A 21,487-nucleotide genomic window follows, 5' to 3' on the forward strand; every position below is an offset into this window, starting at 1 on the left:
TTCTGAGCCGTCGCTGCTGCTCCGGGGCCGAGCTGTGCCGCCCGGCCGTGCTGGAGGGAGTGCCAGGGCCCCGTCCTTGAAGCATGCAGGGTGCAGAATTGATGCCCTGAGGCACGAAATGCAATTGCTCTTCGTTCATTTCCCATGAATTTTATTAAAGCAGTCACAATATATCAATCACCTTTTTAAAATACATTTTTATTCAAGTCAGCACATGTTTGCAATTAAATCCTGCCACACGATGTAGTGTGAATAATTAGAACAATTCATGCGTATAACCGGCTACACATATTTGTAGGGAAGGGATGGTGCCACTCTCAAAATTGCAGCGTAGCTGCCTTTAAACTTGGCAGCATCCTTCCTCCGTCACCCCCTGAGGCAATTTGTGGCACAGAGGGCTTGCTGTCTGCTGCACGCACAGGTCTTGCCTTTGCTCTCTAAATCTCCGTGCCTGTAATTTCCTTGGCTCGCCCTTTGTTCCCACCTCAGGCAGGCCGTAGGTCAAAAAGGCACGGGCTGGATTTCACTGCCGCGCATAAGCGCGCGTCTCTGCCGTTTGCTCCCGTGCCAAGCGCGTGGCGCGGTGCTGGTTAGGGGATGCAGAGCACCGTGCGCGCCCTGAGCCTTGGCTGTGCTGCTTTGCTGCCTGGAAGGTACCGTCCGTGCCTTCCCTCTGGCCGGAGGGCACTGCTTTTCCTGACACGGTCATCGGGTTTTTCTTGCTTGGTTCTGCTATTTATAAACGGTACCTCAGTGACGCCTGTGATGAGGTGAGGAGGTGGGAACATCTTGCAGCTCCCCCCGCTCGGGGGCCTCGGGGGAATTCAGCGAGCCATCCCTGGCGAGATCCTGCTGCCGCAGCCGAATCCCGCGTAGAGGAGCGTGGGGCCGGTCCCTCCTGCCCTGGGGCTGCTCTCGGGGCGCCCTGGGCCGTTTCTCCCCCTCTGCGGGGAGCAGGGCAGCGCTCGCCCAGCGCGGGGCGAGGAGCACCGAGGCAGGTGCTCTGCCCACCACGGCGTGGGAGCTGCAAGGCTCCTTTCAAAAACATCATCTCCGTCCATTGAGGAGAGACTGTTGCTGTCTTAAGCATCCCTTTCCTAGTCCTGGCAAGCATCATGAAGTAGGTCCCAGCAAAGGAGCAATTTGGCTGCTTATGCTGGGGGAAGCTGTGCGAAGTTGGGCGTTTGGGGTGCTCGGGTTGAGCCTCTCGTCCGCGCTGAGGCTCCGTCTCCTCTGTGTTGCTCTCTGCAGCCTCTCCTCTGAGTTTTGACACATGGAGCAGACACGTGCAGGATTTCTCCTGCTCCCCAGCTCATGCCACACACAATCTTGTTCTGATTTTCAAGGCTCCAATAAAGCGTGTCAAAATGCATCAAAGGCTGAATGCAGAAGTGAAGCAAGTTGACTCTGGAGAGGATTTCAGGAATGGAGGGGGTAGGGAGATGGCAGATAAACCCCAAACCAAACACGAACTGCAGGGAACGCGAAGCGTGGCAGAGGCGGCAGATGTGCAGCACAGCTGGAGGGACACAGCATCTTTGGTTTGGCAGGAGAACAAGAAAAAAACTGAAAATAACGTGCCCGTCTTGCGAGGATGTGGTTCGTAGCGAGCTCCTCGTGGGTAGGGACCTCGCCAGCATCACCTGTGGGACGCGGGATTATCTGGGCTCCGTCATGTCACTCACCGGCGAGGGCCCTGTCCCACCTCCGCTGGGGCTGCAGAGGAGAGCAAGTGAATTCAGGTGCTGGTACAGATCCCACGGCTGCGACATCAGCCTCTTGCACCAGGCTGAGGGTGGGCTGCGCGGGGTCCCGTCGTCCCCGTGGGACGGGGCATCCCGTCCTGTCCGCTGCTGGGTGTTCTTCCCTGGGGACAGCCGGCAGTGCCGCTCTGATGAGCTGCCCCGTCCCCTGCCCTTTCCTCTTGGGAGCCGGCGGTGCTCTCTGCGCTGGGAGCCTGCTGCGGTCGCAGCGTCCAGAGCACTCCTTTCTCAGGACGATAAAAGCAGAAGGAGAATTGAACTCGTGGACCAGGCTCAACCATCCATCACGCTGATAGTGCTGGGAAATAAGGCACTTCAAAAGGCGGTATTTTGCATTTCTTCAGATGCCTTGTTGTAAGTGCAGTGACAGAGTTGCTGAAAGCACATTAATTATTAGTAAAGACTTTTTTTCTTTTTATTGCAAGACAAATTAAACAACAGAAGAAACCAAGAGGTGTTACATGAGATGTTAATCCATGGGAGAGTGACAGCAGCAAAAGCCACAAATAATTCATAACATGAAAATCGGGACATTTAATTTTTGGCTTGTTGTTTGCGTTTGGCATTCACGCGCATGCTTAGTTGCCACTTCTCTGGTGCTCCAGTACAGAGGTTTCGGAAGCTGTTAATTCTGGGCAAGGTGATTAAGGCCCTTGAGAGTAAATTGGATAAGGGACCACAGTTTTTTTTCTTTTCTCTTGACTGGGAGAAACCAAGTTGCTGAATTCAGTGCTTTATCGCGTAGCGCTCCTTGCCCTTGATTGTACAACAGGAAAAATGACGCTGTGCAGAAATTCCTGGTGCATCACCGCAAGCAGGTGATCGAATGAGCATCTCCATGGCAAGGCTCAGGACGAGGCATTCAGGTCCCTGCACGGGGCAGCCCTGGCGCAGGGCAAAGCACGCCGGCACCAGGGGTGGGCCAGGCCGAGGGGCTGCTCTGCCCCAAGGTCTCTGATACCTGTTGCTTAAGTGATGGTGCAAAGGCAGTTTTCTTGTATCAGCTGATGATCTCGGTGTGGCTGCTCCGGGTCCACGCACACGTGGGAGCGAATTTGTCCTGGAGTTGTTGCAGGCAGGGAAGCGGGGCCGAGCCGTCTTGGGGAGCGGAGCCCTGCGCAGAGGGTCGCTTGCGGGATGCTCCCCTAAACCTGGTAGCGGTGTTTGGGGGTGGGCTGGGGGGGAAATCGGGCACTGAGAAGCAGTGATTTTAAAAAATTTTTTAAAAAGTTCGGTCAGAAAGGCAGAAACGTAGCTGGAAGCAACCAGTTGGAGGCATGGCCAGCGGGGATGGTGGGAAGCAGTTTCCCTCCCGCAGGTGCCGGCGCTGTTGGCGGAGCACAGCGAGGCAGTGCCCAGAGCGGGGGGACGGGCTCGCCTCTCCTGCTCGCGTCTGGACGTGTTGCACAGGTCGTTGCCACCTCCCACTCCGAGTCCTCTGGGTCTGCAGGGCCTTGGCTGGGTGAGGAAGGGGTTGGGTGTGGGTCTGCGGTCACAGCAGCTGAGTCAGCAAATCTGGGGTGTCTGCCTGTAACTTTTATCCCTGTACCTGAGGCATGCGTTGTAAAGTTTAGACAACGGTTACCCAGGGACTTGGCTCCGATCTCGGATTTAGCTCCTTCATTTGCTGTCTCTATTTAACACGTCCCCTCCTGAGCCGTTGCTCCAAGTGCCGTGGGATCTGCCGGCGCGGGCGCTTGCGAGCAGCGCAGCAGGCGCGTTTGGAAAAGCTGCAAGCCGTCTGCTTCTGACAACAGGCTGGTTAGGTGAGGGATGGGGCTGCCTTTTCAGACTCCCTACCCTGAAATGACGTGAAGTCGTCTGCAGCTACTCAGGGTTTTCATGGTTTTCTGCTTATTGTTTTCGAAATACAATTGACAGTGAAAAATACCAAGGGTAGCCTGCGAAGTGATATAAAAGGCAAAACTTGGAATTAGAAAAACTGTCTTGTTCATGTTTGTCATGTGCTCTGGAACTTTTGTCACCAGTCGTGCGTTTCCCGTTATTAAAAGAACTTCTTTTCCTATTCACTGAGCTCATTGCTCACTAAAAGGGGGCGATGAACTTGATAACGGGGTATACAACAATAAACCTAGAAGCGGCTTGCGGAGGGAAGATTGCCGGAAAGGAGATTACAACAGCATTTATCGGAAACATGACGGGAAGTATTTGCTAGCAGTGGCTGCAGATCGTGCTTCTGCTCCTGCCTTGTGGGTGAGGACCCCGGGGGCGGTCGCAAGGGCCAAGGGCTGCTGCAGCTCGCACCCACCCAGCTGCTGCTCCCACCCAAATGAGGGCCTGCAGCCGCGTTGCTGTCCTGGCTGGGTCTGGATTGCAAAAGCCTTTATTGCAGGGGCACTTCCATCGCTCCCCTTCGTGACAGGTAGACATTCAGCACGTGCCCGTGGCCGGTGGGATTCGGCTGGTGCAAAGCATATCCTTAAAAAGGAATTTGGCTTTGAATATGTCTCTGATGTCAATATGTCGATTGCTGTCCTCTAAAATTTAATGCAACTTAGTTAGCATCTTTCTAGCAGTTGCCAAAAGCTGGAGTCAGCCCCATCAAATGGATTTTCATTAAGCTGTTACAGTCACTGAAACTGCTGAGAAGAATCGTAGCCATATGGCACAAGGTATTTAAAATGAAGTCTCTTATGACACAGTTTGCCGTTCCTGGCGATGCTGAGCTGACATGTGCAGAGGTTACTGATCCGAAGCGGGGCGGGGGGACGCCAACGCCTGAGTGCCAGCGCAAGAGGCGACGACAAACCCCACTGGAAGGAGACCAAGCGGCCGGTGTTTGTGGCGGAGGCCCCGCCGTTCCCGTCCCCACCTGAGGAGGAGGAGACCAAGAGTTTTAGATACTCAGACCTTGGTGTGCAGACCAAGGGCTTCTGCTCAGCCGAACGGTTTGAGTCCAGCTGGCAAGGCTGTGAATCGCACATTAATTCTTCAACTCTCAGCAGGAAAAGCCTCCGAGAGCGTGCAGGGAACGTGTTCCTCCTTGCTCAGCATCCGCGGTTCTCCTCGAGCGTCTCGGAGGCACGCGGTGCGTTGCAGCCACGACATGCCGAAGGCTGCTGGTGGTGGTGGTGGACAAAATCCCCCTTCCACCCTGCTTTTTGACAGCGATGGGCTGCGTAGCGAGTCTCAGCCAAAGGCCAGTCAGTTGTAGGAGCTGTTCGGCACTTGTAGGCAGGGAGAGTCAGAGTGGAATGAAATGATTAGAAATATATAAATATTAATTGCTTATGAACTCCTTTTATGACACTTGCAGGCGGAAGAAGTTAATAAATCACTGCTAGGACTGACCCACAAAACGATAATGCATAGTGTATCGGTGACAAGACAAAAGGAGGGGGGGAAAGGGAGCTTTTCTGGAGCAGGAGAAGGCCCTGTTTTTAGGTCAGGTACTCACACAACAGAGCTGTTTTCTTTTTCCCAGGGCTTCACGTCTAGAGCCTGCCTCTTGCTGCAGAGGGGAGCCCTTGCAGTTGTGCACAGATGCCATCCGCCGGCCTCGCTGCGGTTACAGCATCTCTGTACCAGTCCCTCTGTGGGAAGCAGACAGGTCCCTTGTTCGGTTTATGCGCTGTGACGGGGTCCCTGCACGGATCCCCAGGGAAATATTAGCCTGGGACCTTTCCTATGGTCTGCGTGCAAGACCAGTCCTGGCAGTGAGCGAGCCCGCTTTAAAACACATGGTGCGGAGAGGTGCGTGTTCATGCATTCATTTCACTGCATATTACCTTGACATCCTTTTGATGTACTGCTCTAGCATGTCATCTTAGAAAGGAAAATAGAAGAGTACAGAAAAAAAAATACATTTTAAGACAAGCAAAGGAACCAGCTAACAGCCACCAGACAGAAAAGCTTTATTTGGAGCCAGCAGGTTGCACCAGCCGGGTTTCAAGCGTCGGTGCTCAGGAAGGGCCCCCGGGAAGCGCGGCTGTGCGGGGGCTCTCGGCAGCGGAGGGGCGATTAGGAGGCCACTGCGGAGGGGAAGGGACTTTTGCTCTTCTATTGCATTTATGGGGGACAGGTAAAAGTTTGTTTTCCTGAGTCAGTAGCTGGTACTTGAGTTTAAACGTGTTCTCAGGCTGTCTAGGTTTTAGTGGCAGCTTTGCAAGGGTGATTTGTATAAATGGGTGCTGGTAGTGGATTGCTTGTGTGGAAATCTTCCTTGCTAAGGCGAATCTATTATTTTTTGTCGAATCCTCTGTAATAAATTTTGCCCAAAGCGGTTGTTACTACCAGAGCTTTCTAATTATTTTAGGTAGCCAAGCTTACATATACTTGAATCCTCTTTACAGCGTAGCCTATTATATTCATGCAAAAGCATGAAGGAGGCTCTGCTTCCGTTTATTCTCCTCTTCCCCCCGATCCCCATCCCTCACTCCGCTGCCTTGCTGTCCTTTTCGTCGCTATTACAAAGCAATGCATGCAGAAACAAGCAGTGAAAGCCCCTGCCAGGATCCTAGGTATGAGGAGGACACCCAGTTACGTTTCTGCTCCCTGACGAGGGGACTCGGCCATCCTGCAAGGTTTAGTGAGCCTGGGCTTGCTGCGCTTCCCAGGGGCACGGAGAGCTTTCGGGGAACCACGATCTCCTGTGGCATCGCTGCTCCCTTGTGCATCCAGTGCTTGAAGCCAAGCAAAAAGACCTGGTCCCCGAACAGCACCGGGGGGAGAAGGGTTGCCCCGTCCTTCTGCCAGCGGTTCGGCAACTCAGAGCCAGCAGTGGGACCCGACAAGCTCTTGAGACGGTCAGAGCGACCTGGTGCCTGGCTGTCCCGCTGCGGAGAGCGGGGCGCAGGCAGCCAAGAGCTGCTCCTTGCTGAGATGCTCCAGTGACGGCCAGGCAGAGCAGCGTGGCCCTGCCGGTGGGGAGGATGCACCCGGTCCTGGGAGCAGGGCAGGAGAACGGGAGTGAAGCAGCTCTTGCCCCAAGCCACAGCTACGGGGTTTGCTGCGTGGGTGAGGGAAGGGATGCGGGGAGAGACAGCTCTTCCTTCGGGAGATGTGCTGGGGACACCGGGCACGCGTGGCTGAACGCTGGTCCTGTCTGAGAGGCGTGGACTGGGTCAGGCTGTGTGCGGCGGTAGGAAAAGGCAGTTGCAGTAAAAAAGAGCAAGGGACTGAGGCAGCCCTTGGTGGGACCCTGCGGGTGCCGGCATTTCGGCGAGTGCCGCTTGTGCTCCCGAGTCAAGCAGAGTCGTTGCCAGGTGCCAGTGCTGGCCGAGAGCTGCCAAGTGACCTTAGCCAAGGGCCCGTGGCCACCCCGAGCGGGGCAGCGGCCGAGCACGGGTGCTGCAGCCGAAGGGGACGAGCTGCGTTGCGGTGGCCTGGTACAGCGGGGTGGGACCCGCCGGTACTCGAGTCACCGGCAGGGACAGCACACCGGGGACGCTCCTGGCGCGTGTCGCCTGGAACTGTGCTCTTAATGCATCGCTTGAGGGTCTGCCATTCCAGAGAGACTTTATTAGGTAACTTGAATAGTTGTACATGAATCATGCTGCATAACACTCACGTTGTCAGCATAATAACTGTGTTCGCCTGTTGCGATGCATTACATCCTTGTGGAGTAACAATGGCATATAAAACCTAACCGGCAATATTGAGGCTAACAAATCCTATCCCTGTATCAGAAGTTACTGCTTAGAGAAAAGACATTAAATCCTGTTCCTGGACAAGCCGGTTTAGCCCCTGCTGCTACAAAGGGGGGACAGACAGCTCCATTCGGATGCACACATTAGAGGCAGACTGGACTTGGGATCTGTTGTTAGAGCAGGAAGGGCTAAGCTAATACTGAGCAGCCTTTGATTGACTCTGATTTTTGCAATGAGAGTTTATACTTTGAGCATTGCAGACTGCATGCGAATGAGGGCAATATTACCTGCCTCGGTCTTGGTCGCTGGATTGAGGTCTAATGAGATTCTTTGCTTTGCCTTGTGTCAGTCTGTTGTATTTAAGTGAGATTTCTTCCCTCCACTTTATTTTGCCTTTGATGCAATTCTGCAACACTTCTTGTACTCCTAAAAGGGTCTTTTGGTGTCTTTGAAAGTTCCTTGATGCAGCGTTTCTCTAGTTAGAGTAAATGAAGATTACACCTGGGCAGATGGCAAGAGAAAAGCAGCAAGTATCTTTGCAGAGTCAGAGAGCAAGGGCACCAGCAGAGGAGCTCCGAGAGCACGAACACCCAAATAAACCTTTTTGCTGGAGCTGGGGGCGAGTCGGTGGCTCCAGGCTGGGTGCCTCTGATGGCGACTCAGCCGCTTGTTTTTATAAAGCGTTGCAGGGATCTCGATAGCTGTGAGACCGCAATGCGTTTGGGGGTTCGGGGCAGCCACCTCGGCAGCTCTTGCTGGGGCTGGCAGGCGGGCGCGCAGGAAGCCTCGTTCCCCGCGCCCGCGGGAACAGGGGCGCTTGGCGCAGGGCGGTGGCGGGGGCCTGGGACGTCCCCAGCCCCGAGGCAGAGCCAGCGCTGCCCGAGCTCCGCTGCACAGCCCAGCAGCGACGGGTCTTCCGCCAGCTTTTCTGCTAACGAGATCTCGTAACTTGTTCCTTCCCTTATTGTTTTTCTTCCCAATCAGTAGAATAAACTCTATAAAAACTGTATTATTAGTCTTCATTATGCCCAGGTTTGTTATGATTGTGAATTAATAGACTTTATCTTGGCATTAGTCAGAAGGCGTTGGCCTCTATTTCCCTCTTGAATTACACTGGGGCTTTTTGTTTTAAAATATCCTCTCTGTGAAGCTGCTTCTGGGGTTTCTGCCTCTGCCTGGGCTCAGTCTTTTATAAGCCTCGACCTTCCTGATCTGCACCTTGGCGGTCAGTCCCGAGTTGGATACCTGCAATTGCTTGCACGACGAGGAAGGTGTGAACGGGGGACTGAAGTATTGCTGTCAACCAGATCGCTTTGGTTTGCTTTTCTAAGTGCAAGCGGCCTCGTTGGAAGTTGCGGGGAATGCACAAATATTTAAACAGCTGCCTGAGAACAGCCCGGCCCAGTAAATCACCCAAGCAATTTCCTTCCATGTCTAAATGGAGAAATATAGCAGAGCACCCTTCCAGCTTCAAAACCCCTTCCTCCAGGTTGTAATGATGTTTGCGTTTTATAGAAGACTCTTTATCAGCTCTTTCGTACTGTATAACAAATGGTTAAGCGTGCTTTGAGCCATAGGTGATATATGCTGTAGCTGCTTGTGTACGTGGTATTTCTAGATATGAAAGGTAATGGAGAAGAACAGCCGTTTACAGCTGAAGCTCGCACGTGAGAGATCATTGCGGAGCCCGTGTCTGTGGCCGAGGGCGCTCGGCGGGCCGGGTGCTCCTGGGGTGCAGCGGGGCCGGGGAAACGCCGCCGGCCGCCAGCCGTGCCCGGGAGCTGCTGCAGGCGAGGACCGAACGCTCGGCACAGGCCGACGGTGCGTCAGCCCGCGGACTCCAAATTGTAAAGGTTGGGGATGGGATGAGGACCACGCGTGTTTCACATTCCCAGGTTTATCAAGTTGGTTTCGTTCCCTCGTGGTGACAAGAACCGCTCGACTCAAAGCGTTGCTTTGCCCATGTCTCTGTAGGGACCCCCGTCAAACGTCCTCTTCTGCCTGCCTTTTGTAACTGATTCTGTTTGTTGTCTCTTCTCTCTGCCATGAACAGATGAAGTCGTCCGACATCGACCAGGAATTATTCACGGAAAGTTACTGCAAAGTGTGCAGCGCTCAGCTAATATCCGAGTCGCAGCGCGTGGCCCATTACGAGGTAGGATGCTCTTCGGTAACTCTGCTTCGTCGGTTTGCAGCTCCTCCGCCGCTGCCTCTTCCAGCTGCGGGCTTTACGGGGCGGTGGCGGCTACCGCCTGCCCAGCAAGTAGCTACACCAGCATGTAAAGTTCCTCTCTGAAAACTCAAGATTCAAAAGCCTATTTTTACCGGTGGCCTCCTATTCTGTAAATAATGTCACTGCAATGTTGCCTGCTGCGCGCCTGCTTTTTTCTTCTGTCTACATTTGCAAAGCCAGGCTGCAATTTGAACGTGACTGAAAGCTAGTTTTCAAAGAAACATAGTTAGTAAGGAGATCAATTCAGAGATCAGCAAAACGAGCTCAAGTTTTTATATTAAATGTGCTGCACTGTGCTTTGCTGAGTAGGAATCACTGATTGTGCAGAGAATAGATTAGTATTTGTGCCTGTATTTACGCACTTAAGAGGTAGGCAAGCAATAAACAATTAGAAAGGATATATTATTAGAGACACGTTAGAACAGCAATTAACAGCGCTGCATATCTTCAAAACAAAATTAAATAAATTCCTATTAAACAAGGGGGGAAATTACTGAGGGATCTGCTGCTGTGAAATCCTTCAAGAAAGGAAACCCGCTGCCTGTCCGTGCCTCGGCATCTGCTCCCCGGGGCGCGGGAAGCGTGCGCCAGCGGGGCTGCGTGGCCTGGCTGCGTTTCGCCCCTGCTTTTGAATACACTGTCAGTGGCTGCAGTGTTTCAGCAAAATCAGAATCTGTGCTAAGAGGCCTGGAAGATGAAGTTTCTTCAAACTTTTGCTCTGATTTGGGTGTTTAGCAGTGGATCCGCAGGGGAGACGTTTGTCTCGGCGTGGCCAGTGGAGACATGCAAGAAGCTTAATCAACGTACGGTATGCAAGGATGCTGTGCCGCATTAATAAAGAATGCGACCCATACTGCACGTTTCCTTGTCAGGCGCTTTACATGTCTGTTTTGGGGAATTTCTTAAGCCATCTCCTGTAAAGGCTCCTCTGGCTGCCCTCGGCGTGCAGCAGAGATCCCTGGCAGCTGCGGGGAAGTCTGAGGCTGCAGTTTTAGGGACGCCTTCCAGAGCCTGCGAATGGGCGGCGTGGATGCCAGATTTTGTCTACAGGAGGCAGAAGCCTTGCCGCAGAAACAGGAGTAGCGACTGGTGAGCAACGGGGTGCTCAGCCAATCTCTTTTCTTCTGTGCCTGTAATCGTAGGTATGAGCTGAATCATTAATTCATAGCAGATGTTTTTGAAACGTGGCAAACAACGCGGTTTTCTGTTGTGTATTTCTAGCGCGAGGTGTTGTGCTCATTTGTCATCCCCTGTGAAATCCCAGCAGACGCTGTAGACATTCGGCACGATAATGTCATTCCCTGACCTTGCCTGCTGGGTTGCACGATGCAAAGCAGAGGGATGGAGAGAGCGAGGCGGGCGGGGGCTCCTCCGGTGGCCCCAGGGGCTGACGGTGCCCCTGCCCCGCAGCTCTGCCGCGCTTTGCCGTGGCCCCGCAGCAGCCTCTGCTCTCGACAGGGAGCCTCGGTGCTTTGCAGCCTCTGTTCTGGTCGCCGCTCTGGAGCGTGACACAAATTCTCCGCGTACCCCGGTCCCGAGAAACCCGCGGGTGCAGTGAGGGGGCTGAAAATCTGCCCCGAGGTTTGACGGGGCGGGTGGTGCTGGGTGACAGGCGTGCCTGCGGGGAGCTCTCGCGGGGCGCAGCGGAGCTGTACCCTGGGTGTTTTCCTCCGTGCGGCCGATGCACGAAGCCTTCGGGGCTGCCGGAGCTCGGTGCAGCATCGAGCCTTGCGCGGGAGGTTCCTGAGTCCATGTGCTTTGACTGCAAATGGGAGCGGAGAACGGCTCTGCAGCGCTCCCGGCTCCTTCCCGATGCGAGCTGGACGGGGTTTCGAGAGACCCGAGCAGATAATTTGTAGTGAGTCACTTGTTAGGTGAACTCGGCCTCTTTTTCTCGTCCGACATGGGACAAGCAGTACGCGATTTCCCTGGGTACATTAATCATGGAAAATTATTGGGGAATAATTTCTGCAAACCATTCTTGCTCTGAGGCTGTTTCATAAGGAGTTTGGTCGGAGCCTCTGCCCCGCAAACGGAGAAGGCTGGGCTTTCTGCCAGGCCCCTGCTCAGAAGGTGTTCCTCTTCCCCGGTCCGAGGAGCGGATCAAGTCTGTGGTCAGAATATTCACTTTTATAACATCAGGATTCACAACATGACTGTTCTTGTACAAAACTGTGGTGTTGAATGTACCTGAGCTCCGTCCTGCCCGAGACCGCCAGCCCTCGCTGCAAGCCAGTTAGTTAATAGCAGGAATGTAAAATTCACTGTTTCTTCCTAATTAAAAAGCAGCTGATCACATGTTTCACTCCTTTTATCCCCCTCCCCCCTTAAAAAGCACTCTATCGTCAAAACAGATTCTTTTCGTAGGGAAAAGATCAACTTCAGAAGACTAAATTCTCTGCAAATAAATTTTCATTTAATCTTCTAAAGTTGCTTTGTTTCAGCTTTTTGATTGGAAAAAAAATACGGCCAATATCAAAGCAGACGAGAAAAACGCAACATAAATGAACTTTTTGCACAGAGCAAAACTTTTCATTTTGAATGGACTTGAACTTTATGGGGAAAAGTGAAACACTGCAACATAGAAACTCGGTACTGGCATGGTGCACGCAGCGTCGTCGGAAGAGTTCAGCGTTTCCAGCCAGCTCAGCGTGCTCGCTGTGTCGGGATTGCTGCGTGGGGAAACCTCTGGCACGGCTCCGGAGCATCCGTCCCCTTTGGGTTCCTGGGCGGCGGGGAGCGCGCGGGGCTGGGCCGGCCTGGCTGCCCGCCGGCACCGCCGCGCCTCGGCCGCGGCGCAGCCTGGGCGGCTGCTGGGGCTCTGGGGCTCTGCCTGCACCACGGGGCAGCGCACGGGGCGTGCGGAGCAGCGCGCTGCACCGAGCCTCCCGCTCGGAGCTGGGGAAGGTGCCTGCAGAAGACCTGACTGGAAACCAGCAATCTCAAGCTCCCGGACTGTGCTGGTGATGCGTCTTCCTCCGGGGCTCGGTTTGTTTTGGTCAGCAGTGCCCTTACCCTTACCAAGCCAGAGCTTAGAGAGAAAGGGAATTTATCTGCAGCCGGGTAAGATCTGCAGCCTTTGTGCCAGGCACTGAAATCTTGGCTCCTTTGCGCATGCAAAATAAGACATTTCTCTGTAAGAAAATAGAGGGAAGCAGTGTATGAAAGGGGGTGTTTTTATCTTGCCAAACGGGAATAGTCAGTTCCAATCGCTGTCTCGTCTCCTTCTCCAAATCATCAACCAATAACTCTTCTTTTCTTCTGCGCTACTTTGCCAGGAATAAAAAAATAATTTGATGTCAGTCGTGCAATATTAAGCAGTATTATTTCCAAGGGCAAGTGTAGCGGAAACATGACAAAAGGATCAGAGTATTTGCAGCGCATTTTTGCTTCCAACTTGACATACAGCAAAATACCGCCCTTATTTTATGTGCTTTGTGCAACTGCCTCTGTGGCTTTGTCTGATACGTCTGCTGCGCCTTTGCTCTCCTTTCCATCCCTGCGAAGCTGCCAGGTGCTGCTCTCCTCTCCGGGATTCACCGCAGGGCAGAGCTGAGCTGAGCAGCTGGCCTTGGGGTATCGACTCGTAATGAAGTTGCGGGTGCCCGAATGAGAAATGCCTTAGCAAGCTCTCGGCATACTGTGGTGCTGGGCATCGCAGGAGGTGGCTTTACAGATATCGCTTAGCTTCCACGCAGCGGTAAGTGAGAGATGAGGCGGATCTTACTGGTTGTTGTCAATGCCCAAAAGATTGTGCGTTTGAATATTTGAATTCTTAAAGCAAATTAATATCTTAGTTTGTCCCCTGAAGTACTAGAAAACTCCCTTCCCGTTTCTGCTGCTGGAATAAAGCATCCAAGTATGGATGCCTGATAAAAGCCCTGCTAGGTCATAGCTCGCTGTGCCGCCGTGATGTGCCAAGCGTTCCTCGTGCGTCGGCTCTCCCTTTCCCCCCGCCGGCGGAGCAGAGCTGAGGCGGGATGACTGATGAGATCAGGAATCGCAAGGAAAGGCAGAAGGATGCGATACGCTCCGGGCGAGCGCTGGCTGCATCGGGCAGGCGGTGGCCGAATGTGTGGTGCTGTCTGGCGGAGGGAGGGTATTTCAAGCCTGCTCTCTTGCTCGCTCGCCTGCTCTCAGGTGTGGGGGGACGACTGGCAGAGCCCTTCCAGACGGGACGCTTGATCCGCCGAGGCTGGGCCCAGCCTCCTCCTGATGCTCTTTAATTGTCGCCGGCAGCGGCCGGCTCCTGCGGCGTACGTGGGGCGGAGGGGTGCCCGGGCTGTGCCAGGCTCGGCCACCTCCTCCCGGTGCCGGTGCCCTGGGTGGCGGGGAAGGTGGGTGCGTAGCAATGGGCACTCTGCCAGCACCCTCCTCCTGGGGCACCTTCTGTGCCGGCCACAGAGACCGGGAGCGTCTCGCAGCCATCGACCTCTTTGCTCGGCTTTGATGGCACAGACAGCGTGTGTCTTTCAAGCACAACTTTGAAATTAAGGGATTGATTTTTAGTTGTTGTTGTTTTTAAATGACATTTGTGGGTGGGAAAACCAGAAGGCAGCTACCCAGCATGTGTACCTTCGCACAGAGCTCCTTTTGGGGAGACGGGAGAGCCTGTCAAAAGGCTGGGATTCGGAGCGCACGGTTTGTGCTACAGCAGCTCTATCTCGCATCGGGCTCCTGTGACTGTTATCAGCAAAGCATCGCTATTCAAATGCCATTCACCCCTCAAAGGTATTGCAAAGGAATAACCGAGGCTGCTGCCCCGTGGTCAGAAGCTCTTGCAGTTGCGTGGGTGCTTTACCAGCTGCTTAATGCGCTCAGCAACGCCCGCTGCCCTCTGCAAGGGGAAGAGCCTAGGAGGAACCAGGGGGTCAGAGGGCAGCAGTGATTTGGGAAGCGGCCGGTGCCGCAGAGCTTGCTGACCAGGAGGAGAAGAAATACAGAATGTACTCTGCTTGCTGCAATGCCATTGAAAGCCTGGGCCCCAGAGATGAGATTTTCTGTATTTCTGCATCTCCCCTTCCTCTGGAGCGGGAAGCCTCGTTGCTGCTGGATGCTCTCTAGATCGTCCGTCATTTAACAGTTCCTTCCAGCTCTGTCTTTGAGAGAGGTTTTATCAGTCCCCTTGGTGAGCTGCTCCATGAATTTAAAAAGCTAAGCTTTTTTAGTTAGCTCCAAGTCCTCATCTCTATATAGAAGCGTTCACAGCCATTAGGAGGATGTTACCATTTATTTTCAAGTTTCTCCTTGAAAATCCTGCAGGAAAGTTACCAAATATGCAAAGTTGCTCTCAGATTCCACCCTGAGCTGCATATTCATCACCACATTTGCTTCTTAAGCTGCTATAACACTTTTTGCCATTGTAATCTTTATTGCTTCAGGTGTTCAGATGGTACTTTGCTTTTTCATTTTAAATTGAAGAAATACGCCGGGTCTGTAGGAAGAGAAGCCCGGGAAGGCGGCGTGCTTGTGGTGGAGCCTGAGAGGCTGGGGGAGGGCAGAGGGAAAGTGTATTAAAATTTAAATGCGGAGGGAACTGGGGAGAACAAATAAAGCGCCGTGCCCTTTGGCTCGTCTCCGGAGCCAAGTGCTCTCTGGAATTTCTCACCCTGTCTCCGGAGCGAGGCGGGCGAGCGGTATCGACAGCCTCATCAATACTCCTTGTCTGCGCGAGGCTGGAGCGGTGCTCGGGTTAATCTGCTTCCAGTTGGGCCGTCCTTCTCTGGGAAACTGCATAAAATGATGGCTTGTCTGAAGGAATAATAAACATTGTTTACTACTGGCACATTAGTGCCTTAAGGATCAAGATGCGTGTGCTCAGAAAGGCAATCCTGTGTCTGAAATATTAATGCGGTGGAAGAGCACGTACTCTATTTAACAAAAGAAATGCTGTGCTGGAACACAAGGAGCCGGAACGCTCCGTGTCTGGTGCCAGCTCCCCGCGCGAGGTGCTGCAGGCGTTCCCGGGATGGGGGAGCGGAAAGGCCGCGCTTCAGCTGGACGCAAGGGCTGCGCGGGGCTCTCGTGCGTCAGGGAGTCCGCTGATGTTGGTCGTCTGTTATTGAAGGGAATGCTAACGTTGGCTAGCAATGCCCTCTCTCGTATGTTCTGCCATTGCCGCTGCTTACCTGCCAAGCGTTGGCTTGCTTTATTGAGAGAAACCTGTAAATACTTCAGAGGATGGAGGAGGAGGGGACGTCCTATCTGTTGTTCCTACGTCCTTCCCCAGAACTGCTGCGAATCTGCTCTGCCGTGGTGTACGCGTGCTATATAGTTTTTAGAGGCTGCTCAGCCATTACTGTCATTCTGCAGATTGTGCTGGTAGGAGAACCTTGTCTTGCAGAGAAAAAAAAAAAATCAGGCTAAAGAAAGCTTTTCTGTGGCTTGGTTGCAAAGATGCTGAAGGTACTGTTCTGGTTTTTGTACGTGCAGATGCAGACCTTCTGCAGATTGCCTTGGTACCCAGTCCGTGTAGTGCCGTCTGACAACGGCAGTTAAAATACGCTGCAGTAAACGTGGCCACACGTCGTATAGGAAGGAGATCCGTGGATGTCAGTGTTTTCTGGTGAGGTGCTCGTGCCTCCGCTTCCCTTTTCTGCATGCAGTAAGTACGTACCCACCAGGGCAGGGTTAGCTGCTGGATCGCAGTGTGCTTCAGGAAACCAATGTAGATTAAATGGCACTTTACAAGGTTCCGCGTTACTACGCTGTTGTCAACATTAATGGCTAAACATTATTTTTAATGCACTCCCAGTGTCAACATCTATCGCTAAATAGCAGCAGCAGCAGAGCAGACGAAGCCCTCTCGTACAGCTCCCCTCCAAGGTGCAGAGTCTCGTTGCTGGCTAAAAATAGCTGAAGTTCAAAGGTACTTTCAGAGCAGTGGTAAAATCCACCAGGAACGAGACCCTGAGGCCAGCAGTAATGGGGAGGCACAAGGGATGTCACATTAAGCTTACGCGGAATAAAAGCCGTGAAACGTTGCTGTTACCCAAGCCAGGCGCGCCCTGGCCAAGCCGTCCCCGGGAGAAGTCCCTGCAGCTCCCGCTTCCCCGGCACCCCCTTTCTGCTCCCGGTGCACGGCAGGGCACCTGTTTGTTCCAGGTATTCACTCTTGCTTTTCTTTAATATTTTAAACTCGCAACCCGTGTTTGGATTTGGGTTCCAGGTGTTTGAAAGCGGCGTCTTTAGTTATCGTCGTGTGCTGTGACAAACCGCGCCCCCGCGCCGCGCCGGGCTGAGCGGGCTCTCAGGAGTGACGACTAGCACTGACGCGCTTTAAAAGCGATTTGTTTCCGACACGTAAAGATAGAATGGGAACAACGGCGGCGCTGCCGGTGCGTGCCGCTCTGCGGAGCGCGGTGCCGGGCGGCTTGTGCGGGGAGGAGACGGTGTGGTTGTGTTAACTCTTCTGCTTCCCACCTGATGGCAGGACGAGAGTTCTGTACCAGCACTGAAATTCATCCGCACCTCGAGCATCGGTACCCAACGGCGGAGTGGCCTTGAGCTGAGAAACCTCAGCTGCAGCTGCTTGACACGAGTAGCTGCAGGCAAACAGCAAGGGTTTAGCTTGCTGAGCGAAGCATGTTTCGGAGGTTCGCTCCATCCCCTGCATCCCTTTTCCCTTGGCTTGTTCACAGGGAGGCGCGCTGCCTGGAAAAAAACCCTAAAAACCAATGGAAAAGTAACTTCATGGTTGCATTAGCTTAGGTGTAATATTCATCTGCAGAAGAAATGCGAGGCCGCGAAGTGAGAAGGGACTTTGAGTGCCTTTGGGGAGGACCAGAAGCCTGCGGGCGATCCCAGGAGATCCCGGGCGCTGGGAGGCAGGTCCGCGGGGCACCGGCAGCCTGCGAGCCGGGTGCTGAGCCCTGCTGCTGGTGCCACGCTGCTCCGGCAACAGGCCGTAAAGAGAGTTATTTTCCTCTCTGCAGGGTACGCTGCGGTGCGTAGGACAAGAGATACTTTGACTACAGTTGAAATCAATATAGGAAGCTGTAAAATTAAAGATCAGATAAGCTGAAACGGTGACTCCTGAGACACAAAATTCATGCCTGGCTGTTCTGGAGGTCTGCAGGTATTTATCACGCAGGGAGCTGCAGAGCCGAGCCTGGATCCGTCTGGATCAGGCAGCCGTGAGAGGGCAGGGCTGGGTCCCGGGGGCGATGCTCCAGCCGTGGGCGATACCCTGTGGGTACCCGCGGTACCCACCCACGCGGGGTACCAGCGCCAGCCACCTGGTCTGCCTGTGCGATGGGGACTGCACCAAGGGGAAAAAACCAAAGGTGGCATTTTCTTTTCCATTGCACAAGCGCAGTCGGAAACCCTTGTCTCGGGGGGCCTCCTGGGCTGGCGGCGTCAGCCCCCTCCGCCTCTGTGCAGCGTTAACGTTCCGAGCGCGGCAGGACGGGAAGGGGCTCTCCTGGAGGAACGGCATTTCATGTGGCCGCAGGGGCTCCAGCTCACGCTGGAGAGGCGGATCTAGCGGGTGAGATTTTTCTCTTAGGAAGGTGAGTGAAGCAACGACAATGTCGATTATGATTAAAGTTGTCAGGCTTGGACTGGACGCTTTGACCCCGTGCGATGGCAGAGCGGCAGACACGGCAGCCCGCTCGCTCCCTGCGAGTCGCTGCCTTTGGGTGCAGCAGGTCGCTGCTATTCGTTTTACTGGGAGCTTCTGTAGTCTTGTTTTTGTATTCTTAAAATTGCAGTCATCGAGATTCGGGAGAAGCTGCTGGGGCCTGTGAACTGCTCCCAGCCACGGGCACCCATCTCAGGAGGCTGTCCTTGTCCCTGGGGAGGGGATCCACGTTCAGGGTCGGCTTGGCGAGCGGAGAGAAACGATCACAGATTTAGAGGAAACGAAATGAGCTAGTGGTTGAATAGATCATCAGTAATTGCCTTTACGTGTAAGCAAATCAATGTCCAAACTGGTAATATGTCTACCTGTTGCTTTGAAGAAGCCAATTTCGTGGGGTGAAAATTCGGCTGCGTGCAGTTGGGAATTACGGACGTGTATCTGTGTGCCCAGAAAGTCAAAGCATGAGTAGGCGCTTTTTAAAAAATTAACTCAAGGAGGAAAAAGGGGAAGTGGATAGAAATGACCATAAATTATAAATGAGGCTTTGCAAAAATTACAAAGGGAGAAAAAGGACATTGGCACCCAGCAGCGTCTGGAATAACAGACGGGAGTTTGTCTCTGCGGCGAACAACGGGGATCTTGACAATAGCGTTTGCTGGTCGTGTGGGTAGAAGAGGCAGAAAAGGGAAGGCGTTTGCTGAAAATACTTCTGTCCTCTATTTAAAAAAAAGCAGAGGATGTTGTTATATCACAGAATGAGGAATAAATTGGTTCTCTTCCAGTAGAAATTTGGAAGTTTGTTAGGCAGCAATGATGAAATCTAGCATGTTGGTTTTTTGAGTCAGCGGGTCCAGTAATTTGCAAGCGAGTGCTTGAAAAGAGCTGGCCGGGCGCTCTGCGTCGTCACTGCTGCTCCGGCGCCGGACTTGGAAAGTGGCGGAAGTTTCCAGGAGAAGGGCGAGCGTGGAGCCAGGCACGGCAGCACCGGGGGACGGCCGTGGGGAGCGGGGCCCCCCAGCTCGGCACGGCTCCTGAGCGAAACAGGCCCCGGAGAGGGACTCGAGTAGGTAGCTCCAGGGGGACGATGGGATTGGTATTCTGCGTGAGGTTGAGAGAACTGGGTCTGGCCAAAATAACTTTCTCTCTTTTGATGAGATTACAAGTAGGGCCAATACAGATAATAAAAGTTGGTGTAATCATATGACTGCATGTTTCATGGCAATTTAATTAAGAAACTGCCAGCATACCAAAAAATCAACACAGTACACACTAAAAGGATTAAAATCCAACCAACAGGCTTCTGAAAAAGAATTTATTACAAACTAGGGGAAGCCACAGCCATTCGGGCTGCCATTACGGCTCCTTTCTTCATCTCCCAGCCGGGTGTCCCTGCCGGCGCTCGGCACGGCCGCGTGTGCCCCGGTGCCGTGGGGCTCTGGTCTTCGGCTGGAGAACAGGGCACAGAGGAGGGCGAGCGAGAGAGGAAAGGCAGACCGACCGAAAACCTGATGCTGCCAGCAGAGGAGTGAACAAGCAGATGATAAAGTGAGCTATGGGGAATAGAGAAATTAGATCAGATGCAAGCGCGGCCTGAGGAGAGCAGCAGGAACGGTTGATTTGAACCTGGCGAGGTGGCTGGGGGTACGGGAAGAAGTCCCTCACAAGATGGTGAAATGTTTTAGCCTGTCAGGTCAGCTTAAATCAGCGGTGCAAAGCGGGAGCAGATCCCGGGGCCGCTGCAGGCTGCTGACGGGAGGGCTCCCCGCATCCCCCGGGCAGATCGTGGGAAGGAGGGATCTCAGTCTCCGCGCAGCCTGGCAAAGCCCGGGCTAAAGCCTCCAGCGGGGATTTCTGGCCTTGGAAAGGGAGATGTGTCTCAGCCCTCCCCGGGGACAGTGCTGCTGTTGGTGCGTTTGCAGAGAAGCTGTGAAGCTGCGATGGCAGCGAGCAAACCCTCCATGAGCCAGGGCGAGCAGGGCTGCTGCGTCTGAGGCCAGCTCGGCCGTGGCTCCCGGGGTCCCGCCAGCTGCCGCCGCTCCCACAGAGCCGCGATTGTCTGCTCTCGCCGCACTGCTGCTCGCTCTGGGCGTAAGTGTGCTGCAAAACTTGATTTATGCAAAATCAAATTGCGTTTCATAGCACAATTTAGCTCTGCTTTGCCCTTTTATGTTTTAGGGTTGAATTGCCAGAACTCTGCTGCCTCTGCCACAGTCCTCTGTATTAAAGTAGATTTGATATAGACAGAAATGATCCATTTATTTACTTTTATTGATGAGCCTTCTTACAATAGCACATGAGCTTGCAATGCAGAAGCCTGCAGTTGCTATGTGAAAACAGGCTCTTTCTAAGCTGCACCCCCCTCCCTGCATAGAGAGGGTTGTTTTTAAGGCATATAGTATTAAGTTAGACTTCTTGCCTTCTAAAGGGGTTGTTTCCAGACCCTAGAGACAGAGAATTTAAGTGAAAATGCCTTTGGCGTAACACTTTGTAAAGCTACAAAAGAAATATTCACGGGCACAAGAATACTCTCTTCGTGCACCCTAAGGTAAAGTTGTGGTGGCTACTGATGAACAGGCAGGTATCTCCAAAGGCAGCGTTCTTCTTCCAGACCATGGATTTACAGATGTGTCAAGGTTTTGACTTTTTCTAAGGCTTGTACGTGCGGTGAGACGGATCAAAATGGGCGCTGGATGTGCCCTGAGCCCACTTTATCCCGGTTTCCCGACTCCTGTACGTGGCTCTTCCTTTGGCCCCTTTTCCCCCGTGTATCTGTCATAACTTGGATGGCGGTGGCTAGCAGATGCTCAGCTGGCCAAGCCAGCCCCGGCCGCGAGCTGTCCTGCAGGGACCTGCCGGCGGGTCTCTGCCTGGGGCCGGAGGGCTGGGCGGCTGGCGGGGAGGCAGCGATGCCCTGGCAGCGCTCGTTGCCGTTGTCCCCGCTGTTCTCAGACGTCCTCCTGGTGCCGTGTCCTCCAGAGCTCCTTCAAACACGCAGGGGCTCGGAACGGGATGGCGGGGCCCGGCTGGCGCTCAGGAGCGCGGTGAGTCCCTCCTGCGCGGCGGCGGCGGTGCTGCCGATGGGGGCTGTGCCACCCCCTCCCTGGCACTTGCCCTTCTCGCGCCTCAGAGCTGCAGATTTCAAGTTGCTTTGTGGAGGGGAAAAGATAACCCGCAGGGCTGTTTGCAAGCAGCACGCTAAGAATAATCACTTTGCTCCTGCCTTGGTGTTAGGATGATAAATACACATGTAAATGTAGAAAATACCAGAGATAAAATGGGTGACAAATGGGCTGTGCTACCT

General features: G+C 53.6%; 1 protein-coding gene across 1 annotated transcript in view; it reads left to right on the top strand.

The window, feature by feature from the left end:
- Positions 1–9,425: 9,425 nt before the first annotated feature.
- LOC309601698 (zinc finger matrin-type protein 4-like) overlaps positions 9,426–21,487 on the top strand; it is a gene marked incomplete at both ends in the record, with an annotated part of 43,175 nt that continues 31,113 nt past the window's right edge. Inside the window, one exon of the mRNA XM_082334865.1 lies at positions 9,426–9,527. Coding sequence (XP_082190991.1) covers positions 9,426–9,527 — 102 coding nt within the window. The remainder of the gene's footprint in view (positions 9,528–21,487) is intronic.

The sequence above is a fragment of the Platalea leucorodia genome (assembly GCF_965183815.1).
Source record: "Platalea leucorodia genome assembly, chromosome: W".
Taxonomy (NCBI): Eukaryota; Metazoa; Chordata; class Aves; order Pelecaniformes; family Threskiornithidae; genus Platalea; species Platalea leucorodia.